This window comes from Synchiropus splendidus, chromosome 18, assembly GCF_027744825.2.
Source record: "Synchiropus splendidus isolate RoL2022-P1 chromosome 18, RoL_Sspl_1.0, whole genome shotgun sequence".
NCBI classification, from domain to species: Eukaryota; Metazoa; Chordata; class Actinopteri; order Syngnathiformes; family Callionymidae; genus Synchiropus; species Synchiropus splendidus.
Window position 1 is genome coordinate 15,122,644 of NC_071351.1, and position 23,269 is coordinate 15,145,912.

General features: G+C 42.4%; 2 protein-coding genes across 2 annotated transcripts; both read left to right on the plus strand.

The window, feature by feature from the left end:
- The first annotated feature begins 676 nt into the window (after positions 1-676).
- b4galt3 (UDP-Gal:betaGlcNAc beta 1,4- galactosyltransferase, polypeptide 3) lies at positions 677-7,188 on the plus strand. Its single transcript, XM_053848637.1, has 8 exons — positions 677-917; positions 1,212-1,304; positions 1,589-2,097; positions 2,168-2,403; positions 3,499-3,689; positions 3,789-3,911; positions 4,184-4,288; positions 4,847-7,188. The coding sequence occupies exons 3-8, from the start codon at positions 1,815-1,817 to the stop codon at positions 5,187-5,189; spliced, it is 1,281 nt and encodes a 426-aa protein (XP_053704612.1). The 5' UTR covers positions 677-917; positions 1,212-1,304; positions 1,589-1,814; the 3' UTR covers positions 5,190-7,188.
- Positions 7,189-10,252: 3,064 nt separating this feature from the next.
- atp6ap1lb (ATPase H+ transporting accessory protein 1 like b) lies at positions 10,253-22,995 on the plus strand. The gene is made up of 7 exons (XM_053848640.1): positions 10,253-10,479; positions 17,639-17,676; positions 18,084-18,166; positions 20,183-20,421; positions 20,590-20,640; positions 20,698-20,941; positions 21,118-22,995. Exons 1-7 carry the CDS (start codon positions 10,346-10,348, stop codon positions 21,352-21,354), a joined length of 1,026 nt encoding a protein of 341 aa, XP_053704615.1. The 5' UTR covers positions 10,253-10,345; the 3' UTR covers positions 21,355-22,995.
- Positions 22,996-23,269: the final 274 nt, after the last annotated feature.

The following is a 23,269-nucleotide window of genomic DNA, read 5'->3' on the forward strand; positions in this document are numbered from 1 at the left end:
ACAGCAATGAACACAAAATTAACTTACAAGTCAAGTGGAAACATTGCCACTTCAGAATCAGAAGAAAATCCGTTGGTAGCTCTCAGTTCTCTCCATCTCCATGCATCTATATTGACTCTTGTCAGAGATCTTGCTCAGTGGGTTTCACGCTCTCTCTTCTTGGACTCCTCACTATGAACTCTTGCTTCTGCCACAGTGTAAATTGAACTCAGCTTGCTGCCAAGGTAGCCCTGCCCTTTTGCTGTAAAGTGTTGCGGTGGGGGTGGAGTTGGGGCTGTGACGCCACTCTCAGAACAGGCCTCAGACGGCCCGCCATGGGAAAGCTACATACTCCAAGGGAGCGTTTAACAGAGAGCTGGAGAGTCTGACTCCGGGACTTTGGACTGTTCAAAATGAAACCTGTCATCTCAGGAAATCTGAAAATAATCTATTTATGTCCAAATCCTACATGTTGCCGCTTTAATTTAATGAAAAAAATTGCAGTATTTTAAAATAGTATTCAAGGTATTTTGGTTCTTCCACATAAAGTCAATATGCAGGATAAACGCAGAAAAAAAAAATCAAAACAATGGAAGCAGCAACGTCAAGTGCCCTTATCAAATATGGCCGTCATGACGTCACCGCAGCGCGCCGTCATCCCGACAGCGGAGGACGCAGCGGCAGCAGCAGCTCACTTGTCTGTGTTGACACTTGGTCGCTGATGCTGTCATGACCCTGCGTGCGATTGCGCTTGTCACTGTTCACACGACAAGGAAGCAGCCGAAACATTGCGTTTTTGATGGCAGATTTGGAGAGGAGACGTAAGATAGAGAGGCTAGTCGCTTTGTTTCGGTCCACCGCTTGTGCTTGACGGCAGCGGCCCGTCGGTTGTCCATGAAGGCTGGGGGCTGGATTTACATCGTCGCAGGGATGTGCTGGTGAGTCTATAGCTGCCACATCTCATGTGTGCACGCCAGAAATAGCCTTTAATACAAACCCAGATCCTCGCTTTTGCCAATGCATGTTGTCGTCCTGGAGCGTCTTCCACCATAAGGAACTGTTTTGTGGTCAACTTTCATCCGCATGCATCAGTCTCTCGTTCATATGTGATCAGATTTGACATGCTGGGAAGAGAGACTCCTGCTTCAAGATCCTCCCTCAATTGATCTGAAAGCCGAATAGAAAGTCGATCCTGGACGAGGTCCAGTTTAATAATCTCATTTGTCTTGCAGAACACAAGAAGATGAAAGGAGAAAGAGGAGGAGAGAGATGGAGTGATCCGTTCCTCAGCTGGGGCTTATTTTAATGCCATCATTTTGAAGACGGTATGTAATGCAACTTAGAGTCCAAAACACGCAGAGGTCAGTCTAAACAGAATGAAGACCTGTCCAAGCTGCTCTCGCCCCAAGTAGCTGGGTTACACCCCACCCCCTTTATTTACATATTTACACTTTATTGAAATTGTCCAATAGAACCAGAAACAGAATAAAGTGAAATATAAGTGTAAAATTTGTTTTGTTTATATTTCCGCATCTATTTCCTAACTATGGAACTCTAAACATTCATAAACCTCAGACAGCGTTGAAATAAATATTTTGTTCCTCCCCAGCTGGTCTATGGTCAGAAGGTGATGGCAGTGCCCACTGAGCTTCACCACTACTTCCAGCCGTTCTTACTGATGGACCGCCTCCTGCACGCCTGAGCTCTCTCAACGCTGCCTCCCTCCCCCTCCTTCCTCCTGCCTCTCCGCCATCATTCCCCTCGTCATCCTGCCTCCACTCACTTTCCCCTGCTCCCATTCACTTTCCTTGTGCGAGGCCTCACACTTGTGTATTATGGCGTGTTGTGGACGTTCCCTGGACTCACCGTGCACATTGGCCATGCTGATGGGCTTCCAGTTTGCCTTTGTGCTCTACTTCTCCCTGGGGGGCTTCAAAGGCTTGGTGTCTGTCCTGGTTCACACCACAGAGCCAGAATTTGATTACTCACGACCACATGACGTGTACACCAACCTCAGTCATCTGGGTGCACCCCCTCCCCCACCGCATAACTCTGGCACCGGGCCCCCCGCCACTGGACAACCACTGAGAGACTGCCAGATCCCCTCACCGCTGCTGGGTGAGTGGAGTGCAGGGGGGTGTTGGGAACTCCGGCACACTATTAAAGGGTTTCCTTCCTTTTCTTGCAGTGGGACCGGTGTCCGTTCAACTGTACTCACCTCTGTCTCTGGAGGAAATCAGACAGAGAAACCCTTTAGTGACACCAGGCGGACGCTACAGACCTCCAGACTGTGAACCCCGTCATCACACTGCCATCGTGGTTCCGTACCGGAACCGTCAGACACACCTCCGCGCCCTCCTTTATCACCTCCACCCTTTCCTTCAGCGACAGCAGATTCATTACAGCATCTATATCGTGCAGCAGGTACTCACCTACAATTTGGTCAAACTGGTTCATTGCCATGAATCCGTCTATCGTCATACTTTAGTTAACCCCGTTATGACTCCAATTATAGATAGACTGTGGTTTAAAGGGTGTGGAATTGTTAAAAACAAGTCATTTTGATTTGATTTCAATAACAGGCCGTCAACTTTTTGAGTTTTTGACAATGGTTTGACAGTTGGATGGCTTTTAGCTAGCAGAGCGTCTGGGCGTCTGCAAAGCATGAAAAAATGGACGCCGGATTCTCAACCGTAGTTTGGCCGCCAAGATACAGTCAAGAATTGGATGTCCATTTTTTCATGTTTTGCAGACGCCCTCCTAGCTAAAAGCCCATTTGTCCCGCAGTGTGGAAATTCACGTGGAACTATGTGGCAAACAAAGAAGTTTGTAATGACTCAAAACATGTTGCATATCCTAGATTCTTCTAGATTCGCTGCGAAAAACGTTTTCCAACTGGTGACTACATATAGCATGGCAAGAACGCTAAATTCCCTGCAATGATATCTACTGGAACATATTTTCCCCTCTAGCCTTTTATCATTTTTCACATTGATAAGGGCAGGAGATGTAACCGGAAGGACGGAGCAGCCCAGTGGTCTCACTCGCTGACTGCTGCAGCCCGGTAATGAGTGAGATTCCTGTTAAAACTGCTGCTTAACAACACGTCTAACTATAATGAAAACAGTTTCTTATCAAATAAATTAGATTAGAAATGGAGTGAGTTAAAAAAGAAATAAAACATTACTACTTTGATAGTTGTATGAGTACAAAGTGCCCATTCTCTGCTGTCACTTGGTTTTGGAATTTTCTCGGATAAACCTTTCAAATGTGACCGCAGTGGCAGGATGATTATCAAAAGCATATGTCACACCGAGGACTGAATCACCTCATCTGTCCAAAGCCCGGAATGAGACCGCTTACGTTTCTCAAAGCGGATTTCCTGTGACTAACTTTCACTCTGCAAAAGGATCGCACAGTTCACAGGAACAAAACTGAAGACAAAGTCTGTCTGTGTCAAAAGAACTGTTGAGTCATCACAGCCTGCACTGGATGAGTGAATTGTCTTTTGCACTCCAGTGGGGCAACGGCACTTTTAACCGAGCCAAGCTGCTGAACGTCGGCGTGCGTGAAGCTCTCAGAGATGAAGACTGGAGCTGCATCTTCCTCCACGACGTCGACCTCTTACCTGAGAATGACCACAACACCTACAGCTGTAACAAGCAGTTTCCCACCCACCTGTCTGTGGCCATGGACAAGTTCAGATACAGGTCAGTGTGAATGCACGTCAATGAATAATATATTCTAATATTTATAATATTATATATTATAATATTCTCACATTCTCATATCCATCTTCTTCCTCACAGGCTCCCATATCCGCAGTACTTTGGCGGCGTTTCCGCGGTCACACCGGATCAGTATATGAAGATGAACGGCTTCCCGAACCAGTACTGGGGATGGGGTGGAGAAGACGATGACATTGCTGCCAGGTAAACAGCTGTACTGTCATCTTCACTGTCCTTTTGTCACGCTTTCTAATCTCATCTCAGTTCTACATTTTTCATCTACCATTTGCTTTAACCCACTCATCTTCTGTTTTCATATCCCATTCCACTGCTCTGGACTCGTGAGTAACTTCATCCGTCCATCTCTCATGTGCACTCATACTTTATTTTTTAAGTTAGTATAACCCTTTCACTATAATGTTCCCACGTCCTCGGAGAAAAGGGTTTGAAAGTGTTTCTCTGTGCTGCAAAAATAGAGTGCGTCTCTCTGGCATGAAGATAGTGCGCCCTCCAGTGGCCATCGGCCATTATAAAATGATCAAGCACCGTGGAGACAGAGGCAACGAGCAAAATCCACGCAGGTGTGTATTGAACTTCTCATGCTGGGATCCCTTTAAAGGGCCGTTACTACAACTACATTTTGTAATACACATGAGTCTGGTTTTGAAGTCAGATGCTGAAACGTCAAATGAAGAAAAGTATTATTTACTTTGTCTAAGAAATTAGTAAATATAAATACAAGAGTATCAGTTTCACATTGATTTTAATGATTTATATATATGTGAACATTATTTGCAGTAACATAGTGAACATTTTCTAAAAATAAATAAATGGGAATGAATATACAAAAATCTAAGGGGAATTCACTGTCTTAATTTGCTAAGAATAATTCCAGTCTTTTAATATTGCTTTGTTGTTGTGAATAAATTCATTAATTCTATTTATAATTTTTTCTCAAGAGGGCAGAAGAAAGGGGTCGCATGTGGCCTGGGGCCGTACTTTGGCTAGGTCTGTGCGAGTCTCTCAGTCAGTGTTTTACTTTTTTTTTTTATTCTCCCGGGGCAAAACCTGGACTGGATATATGGGCATGCCAGTTAATTCCATCCTCCATCTACCCACCTCTTTTCTCTCCTTCTTAGATTTGACCTTTTGAAAAGGACCCGGCTCAACTGGCGGTCAGACGGCCTCAACTCCCTGACGTATGAGCTGCTTTCCAAAGAGCTGGAGCCGCTCTACGTCAACCTGACCGTCAACATTGGAGAAGACCCTCGCCTGCCTAGAGGGAAAACTGGCCTGAGAATGGCGCCCCCTGTCCACCAAAACTCTGCCCACAAGACTGAAGCGAAGCAGGACTCTACAAGAAGCGTGAGTGTGAAGTCAGAAGTGAAAAATAGTACTTTGTCAAAACCTCGAGAGGTGAGATTGGACAAGACCGACGACCCGAACCAAACGACGCTGGAGAAAACCGCTGTGACACAGTAGAGTGGGCGGAGCCGAGCGTTTCTCCTGATGCTGCACCAGCTTTGGGGCTCGAACAGGACATAGAAATGTAAAGAAGCTTCAAAACCTCTAGCGTCTCATCTGCTGACCTGCAGCTTCTGCTCCACTACTGTGGGTCCGTTGTGGGCTTGTATTTCTGTGCCTTTTTTATTACTGTGTATTCAACAAACTAGTATAGTCGCTTGTGGGTTGAACTTTCTTTCCTCCAAATGTTTCAGGAGTGCGGGTCGTATGGAACAAACATGCTTGTTAGTCAGTTCTAGAGTTTATATATCTGTTGACATTTAAAAATTTGATTTTCTTCATTTGGTTTCTGTGTGGTGCCCGTCTGGGTTTGTAGACAATCAAATCAAAGCAAATATTAATTCTTTTAACAGTAAACAGTGGTGTAAGGGGATCAAATCCATCCGTTTAGATGACAGTAAATACATGACTTTTATTACCAGCATTACTTCACTTAGTAGTTTCCTTTGTCATATCATGTTTCTGTGCCAAACTATGATGTGTTTTCTATCCCACGAGAAGAACTGTTATCCATGTGAATACACAAGTAGCATTTAGCAGGGGCTGTGTTTTGTGTCTGCATTTATATTTCCTTATCGTCATTATGGACTGAGCTGCTGCAACAGACACATATAAGACTAAATATTTAACGTTTCAAAACGCGGCAGCAATGGAACCCTTCAAATCAAGTATCTTGGCCTCATATTTTGGAGCGACAACTCAGAATTATAAATCCTGCTAGTCTGTTTCACGTTTATTGTGGTCATCATCAACAGATATTAACAAAAACTCACTGCTCATTGCAAAGCATTTCATTTGTGTATTTTTAACAAATTAATCACTACTTTGTCATGAATAATGACACATTTTAAAAGCACATAATCGCTAGTTAAAATATAGTTAAACTGAGACATCATTACACTGGTAGAAGTCACTCCCATAATGCACTGCAAGTCACGTTTTTATTTCAAAAATGTTCATTCTGTTTAAATCAAGACGTTTTTCTTACTTGTTTCTGCTTGCGGTATGTTGTGGAGTCTGTCATATGTGTCAAACCTCCTCACCATTCTTGTTTACATCACGTGGACAGCTAATGTATGATCGCTGAATGTATTTCTGAAGTCATGGTGTTCTCCCTTTACGTCTGCGCTGCATTTGTGTGACGTCAACACTGTGCCTCATGACAGAACCCTATTCAGGATTGATACTACTGACGCCATCCAGTGGTCGAGTCGGGTATCACTTCAGTTCGGAGGCTCCACAGTCTGAATGAAACTGCAGTGCTGTGACTTGAATGTTAATTATTATTGTCTGCCATTCACAGCTTTCAGCCAATCAAACTGTTGCAGTATTTTTTTTGTTCTTCTGCGTCAACTCTATGGATCCTTAAAGATACAGACACCATCTAGTGGTTTGCTAAACCAAATGTATGGATTTAGTTTTATAATAACGATTATTTATTGAGATTATAATCGCTCTTTTAACGCGTGCTGTATTGATTGTGTTAGCATAAACATTGCCTAGCTCTATTTCACAGTGAGTTAGGAATCACCATTGATAATGCCTGTATACATGACACGAGATGCTGACAAACTGAAAGCTTTTAAGGATGTAATGTAATCTCAGCAGATTAATCAGCAAATTGTGATCTTACCTGGAGATTGTTCTATATTTAATAAATAGGATAGTTTTATATGAGATGATTCATATACTGTGTATGTCGGAATTATACATGTAATGGAATGCAATTTCTTATCAGATGAGGTTTGTTTGGAAATGCTTGCTAACTTGAAGTAGCCTGGATTATTTTAACAGCTTTATTGTGGCGACAATAACAGGATCATGTCTATTTACTGATCGTAACAATAACTAGGGTTGAACAAAGGTGTGCTGCTCATGTGTGCAGGAGGCGGTTGGGTTGCTTTGATGGACAGTCTTATAATCGACCGCAAATATGTGATTCAATAAACAACATCAAAGCGTCCCTTTTCTCTTGTGATGCTGTCAAATTCTCTTGCCCTGATTCTCCCGGATTTGCATTTCGCACCTTAAACTCCTCAGATGTTGTCGGGCTACACAGCAATACCGTGTCGTCTGATTCAACAACACAAACTGTGCAAACCTGTTACATCACTCTGGATTCTGTGTGTATATAAAGAGCAGGATTAAAAACTTGGATATGAGATCATACCTATAAATAGATAGTGACCCCCTAGCTCTTCATGTTCGATCTGTTTCATAATGCTCCAAAGCCGTATGAGTCACCACAAGAGGGCCACGCAAACATTTCCTGCACCAATAGTGAACAGGGAAACATTTCAAGATCACGGTCGAAGTGTATCCACCTTTATTTTGAGTTCTGATTATCTGATAGTTGTTGGCTTCTCTTCTCCTCAGCTCCCTAACTTTCAGCACAATGAAGCCTCCTCCTTTCAGCCTCTCGTCACTATTCATCATTGTAGCTCATGCTTCTTTGACCTCATGAGGTGTGGAATCAGCACCTAAACACCAAAAACATCATCTCCTGTTGTCAGCATTATCATCACCATCCACTCTACTTCTTTCCACCTTCCATCATAAACCCTCCTCCCTCCCCTTTCTATCGTCATCACTTCACTGAGTTGAGGTTCTCGTCCGAGTCAGCAGAAAGTGCCAATCACGCTCCAGCTCCGCAGTGTCACACCTGAACGTCCCGGCTACAGGGTGCTCTGAGAAGATGTCACTCTCTGCTGAGGGCACTGACAGTCTAGTTTGCACTTCCCCTCCGCTGGACTGACACACTGGCCTGCTGGAGTGACGGTGGCAGGAGCAGTGGAGGAGCTGAGGCAGCTTTAGTCACCTCATGTTACTATATGCTTGAGGAGAAGTGGCTGACCTCTCATGGTCTCAAAGTGCTTAGCACCCGGACACTTGCAAGCCCACTGACCTTTATTCATCTACACTTACAAGAGGAAGCACGTGACGCTTGCTCTCACTTCACAGTGACACACGACAGTTTCGACAAATCAATCTGAGTGCGTCTGAATTCCGCACAGATCTTCTATCACGCTTCAGCACAGACCAAGATGTTAGTGCTGTTAAAGTCTTGTTTGATGATGATCATTTCGCTGTCACTTACTAGGAGTTAAATTTACCTCATTGTTTGTTTGTCATTCTTGTTTACAGGATTACAGTATTATTTTTACATCCACTTTAGAAAGGTAGACTGTTTGAAAATACTCCCTAGAATGGTCTCGGTTTGTATAAGGAAAGGTGAAAGGTCAGTTACTGTTTGAGATTTAAAGTCGTCATTATGGTAATTGGATGAGCTGGAGTGTTAAGTACTTAAAAGTCATGAGGTATTTACAACAAAACCTGACCTCAACTTGACTGATTTGTATTTTAAAAAACAATCAATAGCATGAAACAAATATTGGTATAAATATGAACTCTTTTTATTCATAATTTCCCCCAAAACTTTATGATTTCCAAATTAACTCATGCAATGTGGAATTGGGGAATTTTTTTTCTTAAAATGTTATGGAGTTAATCAGCCCAAAGTAGTTTTTGATACGCTAAACTCATCAATGTTGGCATAAAATAGAGCCATTAACACTGGAGAGACCTCTCTTTGGTGTGAGCAAATATATTCTGACTGTTAGTATGTGAGTTGCTGCAGTGTTTTTATGCGTTGGACCCCATGTGTTTATGGACTAGTGTGACACATCCGACGACTGGACTCCCATCACCACTAAACAGAGCCTTACACGCCACTCTCAAGAAGAGATGGTGTCAGAAGTGGGATGGTGGTCAAACAGACGTGTCCTTTATTCATCCCTTGTGCAACTGACCAGATATCACAATACATTATTTTGGGCAGCCAGTGACGGACGGATATATAATCACAATCACGTTATTGTGACTTATTAATTATGTATGTTCTTCTTATGTCACAATCCTACTTTTGGTATTGATCCATATTGTCTTACAATGGAGAATTGCTTGACCCTTCACCCGAGTAACACTGACAGTCGTTTCAACAGATTGATTCTAAAGCAGAATCATGATTCAAACCTGGAAGAAATCGGCAGAATGCGACTCTCAAAGCGCTCAGCCGTCTGGCAAAGCTCTTTATTTTCTGATCCATTTAAGTTCCCACCCTCACCTTTGACCACATAATCTCAGCCATTTCTTTAGAAAGTACGACCTCAGAGAACTCGCTCGGCTTTTTTTTTTTTTTTTTTTTATGGAAGAAGACACTCACAATTGTAAACCCATGACTCAGGTGGGCGGCTGAAAATATATCAGTGGAAGCATCTTTGTGTCTTGTTTTGGCGGGATAAATATGGTGTAGTTTTTTTTCCCCACAGCATAGGTGCCAACTACCTCCACCACACTCTCTTCAGTGTGACTCATTGCAACGCATCCATGTGAAAATCTATAATGATAGTAGGTCACAACATTTGCTTATATAACCACTCTACTATTCGGAATAATCGTCACATAATTGGAAACGGAACCGCATGATGTGTCAAGATCCCGGAGGCGTGTGAGATGAACAATGAATGGGAGAAGAGATCGGCTGTCAGGGTTGTCCGAGTTGGACCCTCGTTTCCGTCTCATCCCACTGCTGCTCAGCTGCTGTTGTCATTTGTATTTGCAGCCTCAGTGGACAATTTCCTGGGCCGCCGGGTCTTCGCGGTGCTCACAACAACACATAGATCAAGTGAATTAATTCTGCTATTGTGGCAGCACTCTGAAGATCTAGGTCACACAGTCATGGCTTTGCTCTGCGTCCACCTCAAGTCCTGCTCCTGTGTCTGACCTTGACCTTCGCAGGTGATTTTTCATGAGAAGGGTTGAAGGTCCCTGCATGGATGAGGTTTGATGTGCGAATAGAAGGAAGGCATCTATATGTGGGCTTGCCTGCAGCTATGTGTCTATGGAAGCGAAGAGTGAATAAGGGAGGGTGAGCAGAGTGAAAGAGGATAACAGAGAGGAGACGGGGAGGAGGGAGGGAGACGGTGACGCACGCCGATCGTCTCTGCTTTGTCTGGATTGGCCACGGCAACTGCCAGTCAGGGGAGCCAGGCATTGTGAGGAGAGCAGATTATGAAGCGGAGCTCAACCAGCGGCAGTCTCCTCTTATTGTCTCAATGGCTGCACACGCATTCCTTCTGTGCTCCCTCGCCTTGCTGTCTTTGCTTAGCCAGCCTGGACGCTCCTTCCAGGAGGAGGAGTGGATGCCAGGACTCACCTATGATGAAGTGCCTGAAATCCTGGACAGAAGGTAAATGTGCAGTGGTGGTGGCGGTGGTGATGCAGGGGAATCTTAGGGTCTCTCATCTCCATTGCCTTCTTTCCTGTTGGTCTCACCTTGAATGGCTGTGGTGTCGGTGTAGCAGAGGAAGCTTTGTTTGTCTCAGTGTTGGGGACTGCATCAGACGGTGCTCATCGATCATGGAAGGGGCTGTTGTCTCAGCACAAGAGGATGCTAAATAAGGTTGGGTCAGTGGGCCTGCGGGTGGTGGGGGGCGGAGAGACAGGAGAGCAAGGTAAACAAGAGAGGTGCATCAGGGATGGTCTGCTGGGGTTCGTTTACTGATGCAGTCATTGAGGAGGAGAAGGAGGAGGCGAGTCGGCGGGGGGGGCCAGACGGTGAAGATTGGACAGCCGCTCGTGTCTACGTAATGCCCATGCAGTCCTGCAGGTCAAATCTGGATTCGCGGCTCAAACCGAGGGACAGGCACTGAGCCGTCAGCCTGGGCCTTTGCCTGCTCGCACAGAAGGGCAGCCAAAGCCATGTAAGGCTCTTGAACCGGTGCCATGCGCCGGGCCTCGCTCACTTGCGCAGACGCGAACGGTGCTGCACGTCGCTCACAAGTTAGGTGTGAAGACTGTCAATAATTCTGTCTCAGCCTGCTTCGGTTTGTTTGGAGGCCCAAACTTTTGTTACAAGTTTAACATAGACAGCTGTTCTTGTTCAAACATTTAGCGTTGGTGCGTGTGATTCACAGTGAGTGTAGAAGAGTTTTGTCTGAAGGCAAACTTCATTTTCACTAATTTTGGGGTTAAAAAGTGGGTCATTTTATAATAATATCATCACAAAAACAAGTTGGTTTGATGGGATTTAATGGCTGGCGTCTGGTCACAAACCATTGAGGGAACCATCTTTTATCAACATCACCTGATTATATTGTATTACATAAGTTTCCAATACATTTCCAAAATGCAGGACCGTAAAATATTGGAAAAATATTCTTCAGGCATCTCAAGAGATTTTAGTTTCTGCCTGGACTGTTATATGTGTTCGCGTTGAGGCCATCGATTTACATATAATTACATAACAGTCATAATCCCTGGGGTGGCAGCAATTAATTCTGACATTAAACATCTCAGATGAAAAATAAATGTGACTTGAATTTGAGCACATGTGGGGTCAGACGAGTAAGTTTTAATTTGGGAAGTGACCTTTTTTATCTGCTCATCTGGAACGAATTTCACAGCCTGGACTGTTTACAAGATGGAATGTTTTTGTTTCACACTTTTTTATCTTTATTTTTACAGACAATAACTATTATTTACTGCTTTGTTTTTAATGAATATTATGGGTTGTATTATTATACAGGTGAAACAAAATCATACTTTAAAAAAGGTTTTGTTTTTTTTTATTAATTTTTTTTTTGTTGTAACAGTTAACAAAGTAGTTTACAAATATATGAATGCTAATTTAACTAATCTGTGTCCAGTCGACATGAGCCCAAACGTGTCGTAAACTTGTTAAACACAGTCCCACCCCAGCTAAACATAGAGGCAGATTAGTGGTAAAAAAAGTGGATTTAAGATTTATCAGGGAACCATTTTTTTAAACAAAAGAGATTAAAGGATTTAAAGTGCTTGTCTTTTATTATATTTACTACTCAGGCACAATTTGATTACTACAGCAAAAGTTCAGCCAGGAGACTTCTGAGCCGGTGATGTCAGCGTGGCTTGATATTTTGCTCTGCAGGGTCACAGGCAGATTTGAAGATCTGCTTCTGATATCAGGTGAGATTACAGACTGCAATCAAAGTGACACTGTAATGGCTATCGTGACACTTCAGTAATCACCTAATGCTTAATCTGAAGTCATCAAACTATAAATAGTTTAACACCTGCAGAGAGGAGGATTAGGATTGGCGTTCAGACACTCAGTTCTCAAATGTTTGCCAAACTACATGAGAAGCAATGTCAGAGGTGAAATGTTGTTGGACATCTGAGGTGGTTCATTGTGGTAAACAGAGAGTGATTTCATACATTATCTGTGTGAAAAATAGCTGCTTTTGTTCCACCTTTTTTTTTTTTTGATTCATTGTGGCAAGATATAGGACCACAGCAGTAGATATCTAGGCCAGTACCAGCAGCATTATACCTTCTAGTCACCTCTTTTGATGCTTTTTGCTATAGATAGGTAATACTCAGGTGAGGGGTGCCACAGGGGACCGTTCCTGGACACTGTATTATCTGAACTCAGTTGCACTCTAATACCTAATAGACACCTGCAATGTAATGATATACTGTCTTATACTTTAGGTACATGATTCTTGAGTTTGAGCTCTATCAAATCAGTGTAAAAATAATAATTTATGCTTGTGGCTTAACAGTCAATTTCATCATTATTTAAAATGATTCAACATAATTCATATTGTGAAAAAAGCTATCCAGTAAGAGCATATAATGGACTTTTAAAAGAACAGATATAGACATCATAAAGTTTAAAGTTGATAATAAAACTATCTTCTTCCCAATAAATCTATAATTCTGCTGCAATTTATTTTTAGATTTATGCTTTTTATGCTGGCCTCAATAGTAGAAAAACTAAATTAAATTTAGAACAAATCAAGTAAAATATTGGGTGAAAATTCAAATTCAAATGACAATGAAATCAAATGAATTGAACATCATCCATGGCTTTTGGCTTAAGTGCAGTGAGTCAGCATTTGTTTATGCCAAACAGGTTCTCCTCTTTTCCCCCAGTTGTACTGAACTTATCTCATCATTAACAGCTGTGTGAAAACGTCTTGTTATAATCGGAATATTTGCATTTGTCCACAGATCTTTACCGCCCTCAGGTAGCTCAGGCGTGCACGACTTGTTTACAAGTTGGGAGAGCTGGCCCAGCATTTCTTCAGAGCCTGGCAGCTCATTTAGGCCAGCACCAGAACCATAAACTCGTCTGAAGACAGATGCTGTGCAGCTATGAGAGCAACAGGAGGCGATTGTTTTAAATGTATAATGGAGGTGGGGGGGGGCTGAGGAGTGGCTCTTGTGCGGTGTTGATTATATAAAAAGGGCCTGTTCAGCACCATGCGACAGCCTGAGCCAATGATGGGGCCGCAGCAGTTCTGGGCTGCTGACCTCGCGAAACTGGCACAAGAACAAACGGTTGGACTTTGGTTCGCACTCACACATCGACTTCGGCAGCTGAGGCCTCTAGGTCCAGGGAAGGCTGTTCTCGGGAGGAGGAGGAGGAGGAGGAGGGCAGGGGGAGTGTACGCAGCTAGTAGTTTGTCAACTTGAATAAGATCAGTTTTAGTTGTTTGCACACAAAATGCTTGGAACATGGTGGTGCAGGTGAGCCGAGAATCAATGGGTTTCTCTGAACCAGCCAGTGAGAAATGTACTTGCAAACATGCAAATCCAAAAACAGACAAAAGAATCTCAACAAATTCCAAAAACATGCTGCAGGAAGGTAATGACAATTACACTTCCACTGCGATCATTTTTATGGACACCATCACGTGTTGGACTGGGCCAGAGCTTAATTAAATTTGCTGAAGCAAACCATCAGATTAGACTGCGGCAGGCAATTCAGAAAAAGCAGAGCAATGACGTTGAACACTTGAGGAGTCTCTGGGAGATCACACGCAGAACATTAGCTCCTCTAATGTGCTTTTTAGGGGTCTCTTTCAAGGAAGCATGAGGAGCTCAACCAAAAGACGATCTCGCCGAGTTCAGACTTACCGACGGCGTGATATGTTCTAACATTTTAAAGGCTGCACTTGGCATTTAAAACAGTATAGCTTAAGAGATCTTCCACTTGTTTTGTTCTGAGACAAAAGATACATTTACAAAAACAACCCCCAGCTTGCCCTTTCCTGTGATGACAATCCCAGAAATATTCCTCTCAAAGTCGCCTTCAGCGTGAGACGGACTGAAGCAGCCGCTAATTCATCGCGCTGTTAGTGAAATGTTCCCATCATTCACTTATTATTAGGGACTGATATCAAGTGACAAAAATAAATCACCAAACTGTTCGACTGCATTGGAAACGAAACACTTTAAGTGAACAAAAATACTGTTGCTATTATAAAACGAGTGTAGTTGTATTCAGAAGTTCACAACACTGGTTTTAATGAACACAAAATTAAAAAACTGGGTGTTGTACTCCTCGGCTAACCATCCTCATCATCTTCTTGTCTTTATCTATAAGTGGCAAACTCATGGCCCGGTGACCAAATGTGGCCCGTCAAGACATGTCATGTGTCCCTCAAGAGCTTTGCAGGGTTCAAAATGAATTCAGTGCTCTACTAAAAAACTGGATAATCTGCGTTGTATATTGACATTGTGTACCAACAAGAGTGTAGCAGTTTAATCTTAACTTGCAAAGACAAGTCTGAATTGGATGGAAATGAGACTTTTTAATGTTGGTTTGTAAACCAAGGACAGAAACCTGAGCATGAGCAAAAACACATACGAATATGTAGTATATTTAGGGTAGTAAATGTTTCTAAAGTTTCAAATTTGTCTCCTTCAGATTGTCCGAACTCATTGACTGCTTCCATGAACATTCTCCACAAGTCCTCCCTAGAAAGAGCTGATATGACGTTGCATAACCTGAAAAATATGCTGGAAATATGGCCTAAGCTTAGAGAGTATTTCCAGTAATAGAGATAAACAAGTGGGAATAGAATGTTCCGCTTCCTCGTAGTGACATAACTATCCAAAACGATGGCCTCAATTGTCTGAAATGCAGCAGAAGCAAAAAGGAAAAAAAAAAAAAACAAGGCTTGATCTCTTTATCTCGTTCATGGCCTGCATCGCTCCATTGTTGTGCTCTGGTGGACCCAGCCTATGTTTATCACTAATCCTAATCCATCTGGCACTAAACTACGCAATATTGCCTTGGTGGAAATTGCAGCAGATGGTTAAATACCTGATCCAGACTGTCGGCACTTTAATTTCTGCCAACAAACTAAAACCCCCAGCGCTGTGGGAAAAAAGAGACATGCTGTTTTATTTGTAATATTCTGCCAAAGGCTGAGTCTGAATTGCTCACGCCGGACCAGACATTAAGATGCATGAAAATAAACGAACGGAGCGCAGCGTTCATTTTTTTAATCTGTTAAAAGTCAGTCAGCTGTGTACGAGATATGACACATGGATGAATAATCCTGGGATCAAGCCTTTGGGCCAATGAATGGAAGCATCACACTGACGAGAAAACGGCTCTCGTTTCCTTGAATCTCATCAAAATCTGCACCGACTGTCTGAAATGTGAGGCGAAACTCAGACATGGAGAATGAAAACAGCCTGCTGCGTTTAAACGTGGAGCATCAGAGTGAATCAAACTGTTGGTCCAAACTTAATTCCAGGCCATATGTTTTCCAGGGACTGCTTCTTTTTAACTTATTATAAAATATATTTTCATAGATTTTATGGATAAAATGTCACAAATTTTCAGAAATCTCTGTGTCAAGTGTTTCAAGTATATCTTCACTTTTCTCATGTCTTTCTAGATGCTTAAATATGAGTATTTGCAGGTTTGAGCCACTCAGACAACATCTAATAGAGTGAAATCCACATTGATGTTGCTGATGTAGTCAGGCATCTCCATAAGACATACAAACAATCGTACTTTTTGTTTCTCATTTTCTCACAACATCCTATCTCTTGCTGCCGTCGCCAAGCCAACGTCCTCCTCGGGGCCATGTGTGCATTCATGTCCTTGTTGCGTTAAAGATTAAGAGTTAAGATTAAGTGGTGTCTGGGTCAGCGTCATTACACGTGTTGACAACGGAAAATAAACTCTTGTATTTGCAGTTGAAATATTTCAATATATATTACTGTTTTTTCCCTTCTATTTTTTTCTTCCTTTTAATCTGTGATGTCTGCTTGTACAGCTCATGCTGTACAACGCTGGGTTTGCAACATGCCAGTTTATACCAAGGCTCAGAATTCGAACCTGCTTTTCTAAGAAACATATTTCCTGACTATTCTTCTGAGCTAATGTGGCAGAATGAAAGTAAAATGTATTGAATTGTGAACATTTTTAGAGTCAAAATTGAGAAACGAAATGGTCTTCCAAAACAATAACCTTGAGTCATAAATTTGAACATTTTGCAGAAATCAATACTAAATAATCCAGGACAAGGTAGATAGATATATCTTCACTCTGACATGGGGTTCGTTTGAGAATGGAGCAGCTGCTAGATGGTTGAAAAAAAAAAACACTAGAAAAACACACAGAGAGTGCGGACCAAGCAGGAGTCACATTCTGCTGTGACAAGAAAGACCACTCATGTGCTTTCTCTAGTCCCTCCCACAGAATCATTGACTTCCTGGATCCTGGGATCAGAGGAAATTGCTGATCCCAGGATCCAGGAATTATCAAAAAGTATTAGTATTTTTAACCTCCAACTCGCGACATCATTTTATAGAGAGCTCAGTTATGAGTTCCGTTTAGTTTTTGCTCATAGTATTTTGCTCAATTTGTTGATATTTGAACACAAGCGATTGTTTGCAATGTGCAGTATTTCGCGCTGCAGCTCCCACAGGTTTTAGGTTCACCCATTGCAAACCAATTATAACAGGCTATTGTGCTGAGATTATCTGGATAACCCAGATGGTTTGTTAAAGACCACTGGATAGTCAAAGCAGATGCCGCGAGAGCAACAGAAGGGCGCAGAAGAAGAAACGGTTCTGTTAGCGGCGATCAGTAAGCCCATTGCTGCCGTGTGACGTCTTTGATTACAAGTTAAAAGGATGAGGATTAAGTTGAAGAAATCCAAGGCCCTAACTAGGTTTAGTGGGACTGAATCTGGGGCATCTTGCCTGCAGACCACGTGAAGCATAAGAAAACAGCTCAGCCACTTCCTTCCATGCTATGTAGGTCAGCCACCGGAGCTGTTATTGTTGACGCGAAGGCTACAACGCCGACATCAAGACCTAATTACTTTGAATGTATTCCAGGTGTACTATCATGATTCATGTTCTATTTGTGCTAACATTAATATTTTAGTCTCAAATCAAAATATATGTGTAGCAAGTCTATTGTTATTGTTCTACTCATCCTGATATTTGAAGATTGTTTCAGGCTGGTTCAAATGAAAATGAAATGAGCACGACGACAGCAACAGAACGAGATAGAGTTTTGAATCTCATCGTGTCTTCTCTCTCCTCTTCCGCAGCAAAGAGAATCCCAAACAAGCCACAAGAGTCACATCAAGTAAGTGACAAATGTGCTATGATAGAAGGCCTGATTCCATCAAAAGTGACATGCTCATTTTGACTTGTCAGATGGACACCAATGAATTCCTACCAATGTGTGGACAGCGCGTGGGCGCTGCTGACTAAAGGACGGCCAATATTGGAGGCATTCCTTTGAATTATATAATTCAGGGAGCATATTTTAAATCAACACCAAGAGCATTTCTAAACAGACAAGCTACTGAATGAAGTGCTGATGAGTCACTGCAGTGACGCAAAATAGCTGGGAATAGAGAGCAGTGTCTGTGCATGTATGATGCCTTTGTGAACTTTTATGATGATGTTACAATCTGCACTGCAGCATGGGAATCAGCTTAATATGTATACTGATATAATCTTTCATGGCGCGCTGACATGTGTTTCCAGGTCAAGATGGTGGCTACGGTTTACAGAGTGAAGAGGTTATTTTGGCGGCTGAAGATGAAAACCCACTCAGGAGAATACTGCAGGTACACATTTCTTGCTATTTTCATCTGCTTTTCTGGGCGCACACACAAGCGAGTGGAATGATACAGCACACTCTGTCGCTGGGCTCGACCTTGAATGTGGCGATGAAGCTGGTGTCACATTCACCAGAGGTAAAACATCTTTGCCGCCCACACACTAGCTGTCTCACTGAAGGAGGCAAATAAAAATAAAAGAGGAATATTAATTCTTAATCCCTCTTTTATCTTGAGTTGCAGTTATTGTGACGAAAAATTTCCCCCTGGACAAATAAAGTAATTCTGATTCTGATTCTGAAATGCTGACGCACCAAAGACGATGGAAGATTCTTTCCTATCCAATTGCAGTGTGTTTGGGCTAGTGATTTAAATATGCTTCACTACAGAAGGTAACTGGCCAGTCATGTCTTGTGAAGTACTGGTGGATTAGCCCAAATGCTCTCCAGTCAGATAGAGCCTCGGGAATGAAGAGATTAAAAGGCAGCTATCATCCCGGGACAGTCGGTGCTGGTTAATAGCTAGAAAGTGTCCATATGTACAGGATTAAATATATGTTTGTGCTACATCTCTGGGATGCCACGTCATGCTGGAGATCAAGGAACATAGAGGCTGTTGGTGGAGATGAGTGAAATTCAAGTGGTTTTTAATATGGTGACATCATTCTTTGTTACTTGTTGTTGAAAGTTGAGCTCTAACTGACATGCAACACTGTTTACAAAAATACCACAGACCACAAGTATTTAAAAAAAGAAATAATTACTGATATGTAATTAATAAATCATCAATTCATTTCAATTTCATTACAGATTTTATACCACAATTATTATAATATTATTACAATAATAATTATTGTAACTTACAAATCATTATTGTCTAATACTTAATAATTGCAATAATAATTACAATAATTCTGGGGTAACTAAATATCAAATGCTCCTGAAATCGCTCCCCTTGAAAAAAAAAAAAAAATAATGATAATAATTTTTTTTTTTTCTTTGATTAATTGATCAATACTAACACCTTAAAGTCCTAGCCCTAAAAAAAGAAAATCCCGACCACCAATTGTGTCACTGTGTTTTAAAGACATAAATACTGTATCATTCGATTTATATGTCTGTGACTAAGGAAGTTGTTAGCAGCCTCTTTGGAACGTTTAAATTAAGCTCTGCGTTTGGAATAAAACTAGCCTCAACGCAAAATGGAAAAGTGAACTCCATTAATTTAATTTTGTTTTATTTTTATTATTATTACTAACTCATTATGCATACAAAAAGCTGCTTTAAAAACGTTTTATTGATCCCAAGTTTCGCTCGAAGCTTTGCCTTCACATAGGTGACCCACCAAGTCTGCACCTCATGTGGGCACTCTGGGAGCTGTTCCAGGGGTGATCAAATGCCCACCTAGACCCTCCACTTTGAAACAGCTCGCCTGAGGAAATAACTTACGGATTCGTCTTTTGTTCATTTTGACCCAGAACTTTCCATAGCAGCTGCTAGTGAGAGATGCATTTGGCAGCGACGATTCCACCACGAAACACTTTCGAGGACTGCTGACGACGTAGGCGTCATGTGAAGAAACAATTCAAGTGTGCTCGACTAGAAAGATCCAGTCCGTCTCTTGGATTATCAGTTCTCACTGGATGAGCAGGATTCGATCATGGAAATTAGCAATACATAAGATAATTGCACACCTTTCATTTTAACTGAAATACGAAATAAAGAAATCAAACTTATAAATAATCCAAATGCAAGTACCGTAAATGCATTGAATTATTTTCATAGTCAACTATGTTCCGTCTCCATTGTAATATGTTATGGGAAACGCTCTTTATGTGTAGTCGCTTTTTACTTTTTTCTTTTTTCTACACTATTTTCGAGTAGTGCGTCTCCGTTTGGTGTGTAGCTGCTCATCCTGCAAAACCAGTTCGTGGACTGGAAACTATTGAAACTAAGGACTATTGCAGAATTACACCCAACCTCCAGTCTGAATTTGTTTCTGATGCCGTTTTCTCTCTGTGTGCAGCCTTTCAACTGGCATCAACCAGGGATGTCCACCAGCAAGAGGAAGCTGCTCCAGTCCCTGATGGGCCCCTACGGCCCTCTAAGTGTCTCTTACAACGGGAAGACTTGCATCCTCTTCAAGGCAAAGCGTTTGGCAATCCGCTACAGGAACCACACTTTCATTGACCTGACTGAGAGAGTTTTCAACCCCAACTCACCGGTGGACACAAAGGGCTCCATCTGCACCAAGGAGAAAGCTACGTAAGTGTCCACGGGAAGTTGAGCTTGGATTTACTGAGTTTAGTGCTACAGTCATGTCACATGCATTCGACTGTGTGCTTTTATACGTGTTTTTATTTTCTGCAATAACTGAATCAATAGACCCAAAATCAAGTTTGTCCTGTATGTGATCAATTTATTTCTCCACAGGCTTTCCTTAAAGTTTGGAGATGTGGAGGACTTGCGAGGCTTAGTAATAAGGTAGGTCAGTGTCAACAAACTGAAAGTATTCCTCAACTGATTCGACTCTTCCGACAGGCTTCAGATGTCCAACACGTTTTACGAAGCAGCGGGTCAGAACTGGTTTACCCTGGATAGCGTCCACATCCATTACAACTGGACCCAGGAGGCCACGTTTAACGCCAGTGAGGTCTACGCTCCCGCGACCTCTTCCTACCACTGTCAGCATGTCAGCAGCCTGCACAAGTATGACACGCTGCTGGTGCCGAGCTCACACACAGACACGTCAGCTAACTGGCACATCACCTTCACCGACTTCCAGGTTTGCACCCTCTTCTTTGCTGCCTTATATTTGCCTCCGCTTCCTGGGACTCAGTCAGTCTCACCGTCTGTCACTATTTCTACTTCCCCGTATGCTCAGCCTGTGTCTCAGTTGATACTAAGCCCTAGTTGTCCCTATTTTTTCAGCATAATCTCACCTTCTCTGTGCTTTTCCAGATCCAAGCCTTCAACGTCCAGTCAGACAAGTTTGCTTCGGCGAGCGACTGCGCCACTTTCCTGACACCAGCAATTCTGATGGGTCTCGTCACGTCGTTGATTTTGCTTTTAGTTTTAGCCTACGCCCTGCACATGGTGGTACATCTCAAGCATATCGACCGCTACGAAGAGCACAAAGCCACCGTCTACTTTCCTCGAAGTCCAGAGGCCGAGTTGCCAGACAAGAACAGCCTGTGAAGGAGAGGAGAATATCTGGAGGAGGACAGCAGGAGCTAAAAAAGTGTCAGGAAGTGTATCCTCCACAAAATGTAATGACAACAATTTGCCTGTTTCTGAGAAAAGTCCAACTACTTCAAAACGCGGACTGTGGTCGGATTTCATCTTCCTCATTGACTTGCATCCTGGCGTCCATATTCTCTCCCAGAGAGACAATGTCAAAGGCCAAAGACAATCCTTGAAGGGCAGCAGTGAAACGCCGGCCTTTGCCCTGACCAGCCATTACGTCCACAACAGGCTTGCAACTGTAGCTCACAGCTTCAATCAGATGCTCCTGATTAAATGTATGTACGACATTGTTCATATTACAAGCTTCATTGTCTTTCCAGCTTTTATTACAGTGAACTTTGTCTAGTACTGTTGCAAGAAAAATACTTCAAAACGCCAGTTTAATTGCTGAAATAGTCGTATTAGATGCATGCCCTGAAAAGGCTGGTCTCTCTGGGCTAGTACAGTGTTTAATCTGGATTACACATAAAAAGTCTTGCATGAGCTAAAGTAATCAAACATGTCACAAAGTGAAAGAAGCTTGAAAAGCTTCTGCCAAAAATCTGTGGATTGGCTTCTGGCTGGAGAGAACGAACCAGCAATAGCGGCCCTTGTACGTCTCTTCTCACCCAGCCCCTGAACAGGACTGCTGCTCGGACTCTGTGAGCTGGGTTTTTACAGACCAGCCAGACGATGGTGGATTAACGGACGAGCACAACATTAGTCCGCTGTGAAAAAGCACTAATGACTGACTTTTAAAGACTAAACTATGCTGCACACGATTGCCCCTCACAGGGCAAGGCTGAACTTTGGAATTCAAAACGACTGGACTCTCTGAGGGTCAGGCGTCTGGACAAAGGAGGCCACAGGGTCTCACAATATTGACTGCCAAAGTGAAGCTACGGAGGAGATGCCATAAATTGTGGTGCCGGAGAGAGTGAGAAAATGAAAGCTACAGCTATGTACAAAGCAAAAACATACATGTACAGACATGTCACTCCGCAGGTCTTCTGTTTTTTTTTTTTTTATACGATGTAACCATCAATAATATTAGCTACAGACGACTATGCTAATCCTCATAACCAAAACGATATACAATAGGTACATTTAGATCTCTATACGATCATAGGTGTTTACTATCTTTCAATATCGCACAACTAATAAACCTAGGTACAAGCTAGACAACGTGCTATGAGGATTGGTATACGTAATAATGAATTTTATTTATTTATTTTTATTTATTTTTTACTTCAGCGTCTGAACATACAACACTGTCTATTTGTTGGCCAAACAGTTCCATAAAATCTGACAAATTCTAACCACACAAAAGACGATATGGAATGCTGTCTAGTCACCCCGATTACTAGATGCCATCATTATGCCATACTAGTGATGGAAATCATTACTACTGATTTAAAAAAGACTCAGCATGACAGTAAGTAGATATCTAAACATTCGGTATGGCAGTTCTGTCAATCTGTAGCAGTGTGAAATGTGTTCTTTGGTCATAAATATATCCTGCAAACTATGAAACAAGTGGATGCGGTTTGTCCAAGGACCAACTGATGTAGATAAAAAATAAATGAAATTTGGAGGAAAAAAACGTTTTGATTTTTGCTTTTTCTCTTGATCATGGGGTAAGCCACGTACAAAAGCATGTATTTCCCACGATGTACTGTAGCACTGTGCTCAAGTACTTCAAGTACTCAATTTTAATCATGTTTGATAATATTAATTGTCTAGTATCCATGGCTTTTCTCTCTGTACACTAACTGCTGCACCTCCAGCCACCAGTCTGTGAAGCCGATCAAGTTTGCGGATGACGCCACCATTATCCGGCTCATCTCACATGGAGATGAGTCGGCTTACTGGAGGGAGGTGGAGCGGC

What these genes read in the sequence shown, in the direction of transcription:
- atp6ap1lb (XM_053848640.1), top strand. Translation starts at nt 10,346, where the DNA reads ATGGCTGCACACGCATTCCTTCTGTGCTCCCTCGCCTTGCTGTCTTTG. An exon ending in CACTCAGGAGAATACTGCAG is followed by an intron (nt 18,167 to 20,182) that starts GTACACATTTCT and finishes CTCTGTGTGCAG; the next exon opens with CCTTTCAACTGGCATCAACC. An exon ending in TCACCTTCACCGACTTCCAG is followed by an intron (nt 20,942 to 21,117) that starts GTTTGCACCCTC and finishes GTGCTTTTCCAG; the next exon opens with ATCCAAGCCTTCAACGTCCA.
- b4galt3 (XM_053848637.1), top strand. Translation starts at nt 1,815, where the DNA reads ATGGCGTGTTGTGGACGTTCCCTGGACTCACCGTGCACATTGGCCATG. An exon ending in GCATCTATATCGTGCAGCAG is followed by an intron (nt 2,404 to 3,498) that starts GTACTCACCTAC and finishes TTTGCACTCCAG; the next exon opens with TGGGGCAACGGCACTTTTAA. An exon ending in ATGGACAAGTTCAGATACAG is followed by an intron (nt 3,690 to 3,788) that starts GTCAGTGTGAAT and finishes TCTTCCTCACAG; the next exon opens with GCTCCCATATCCGCAGTACT.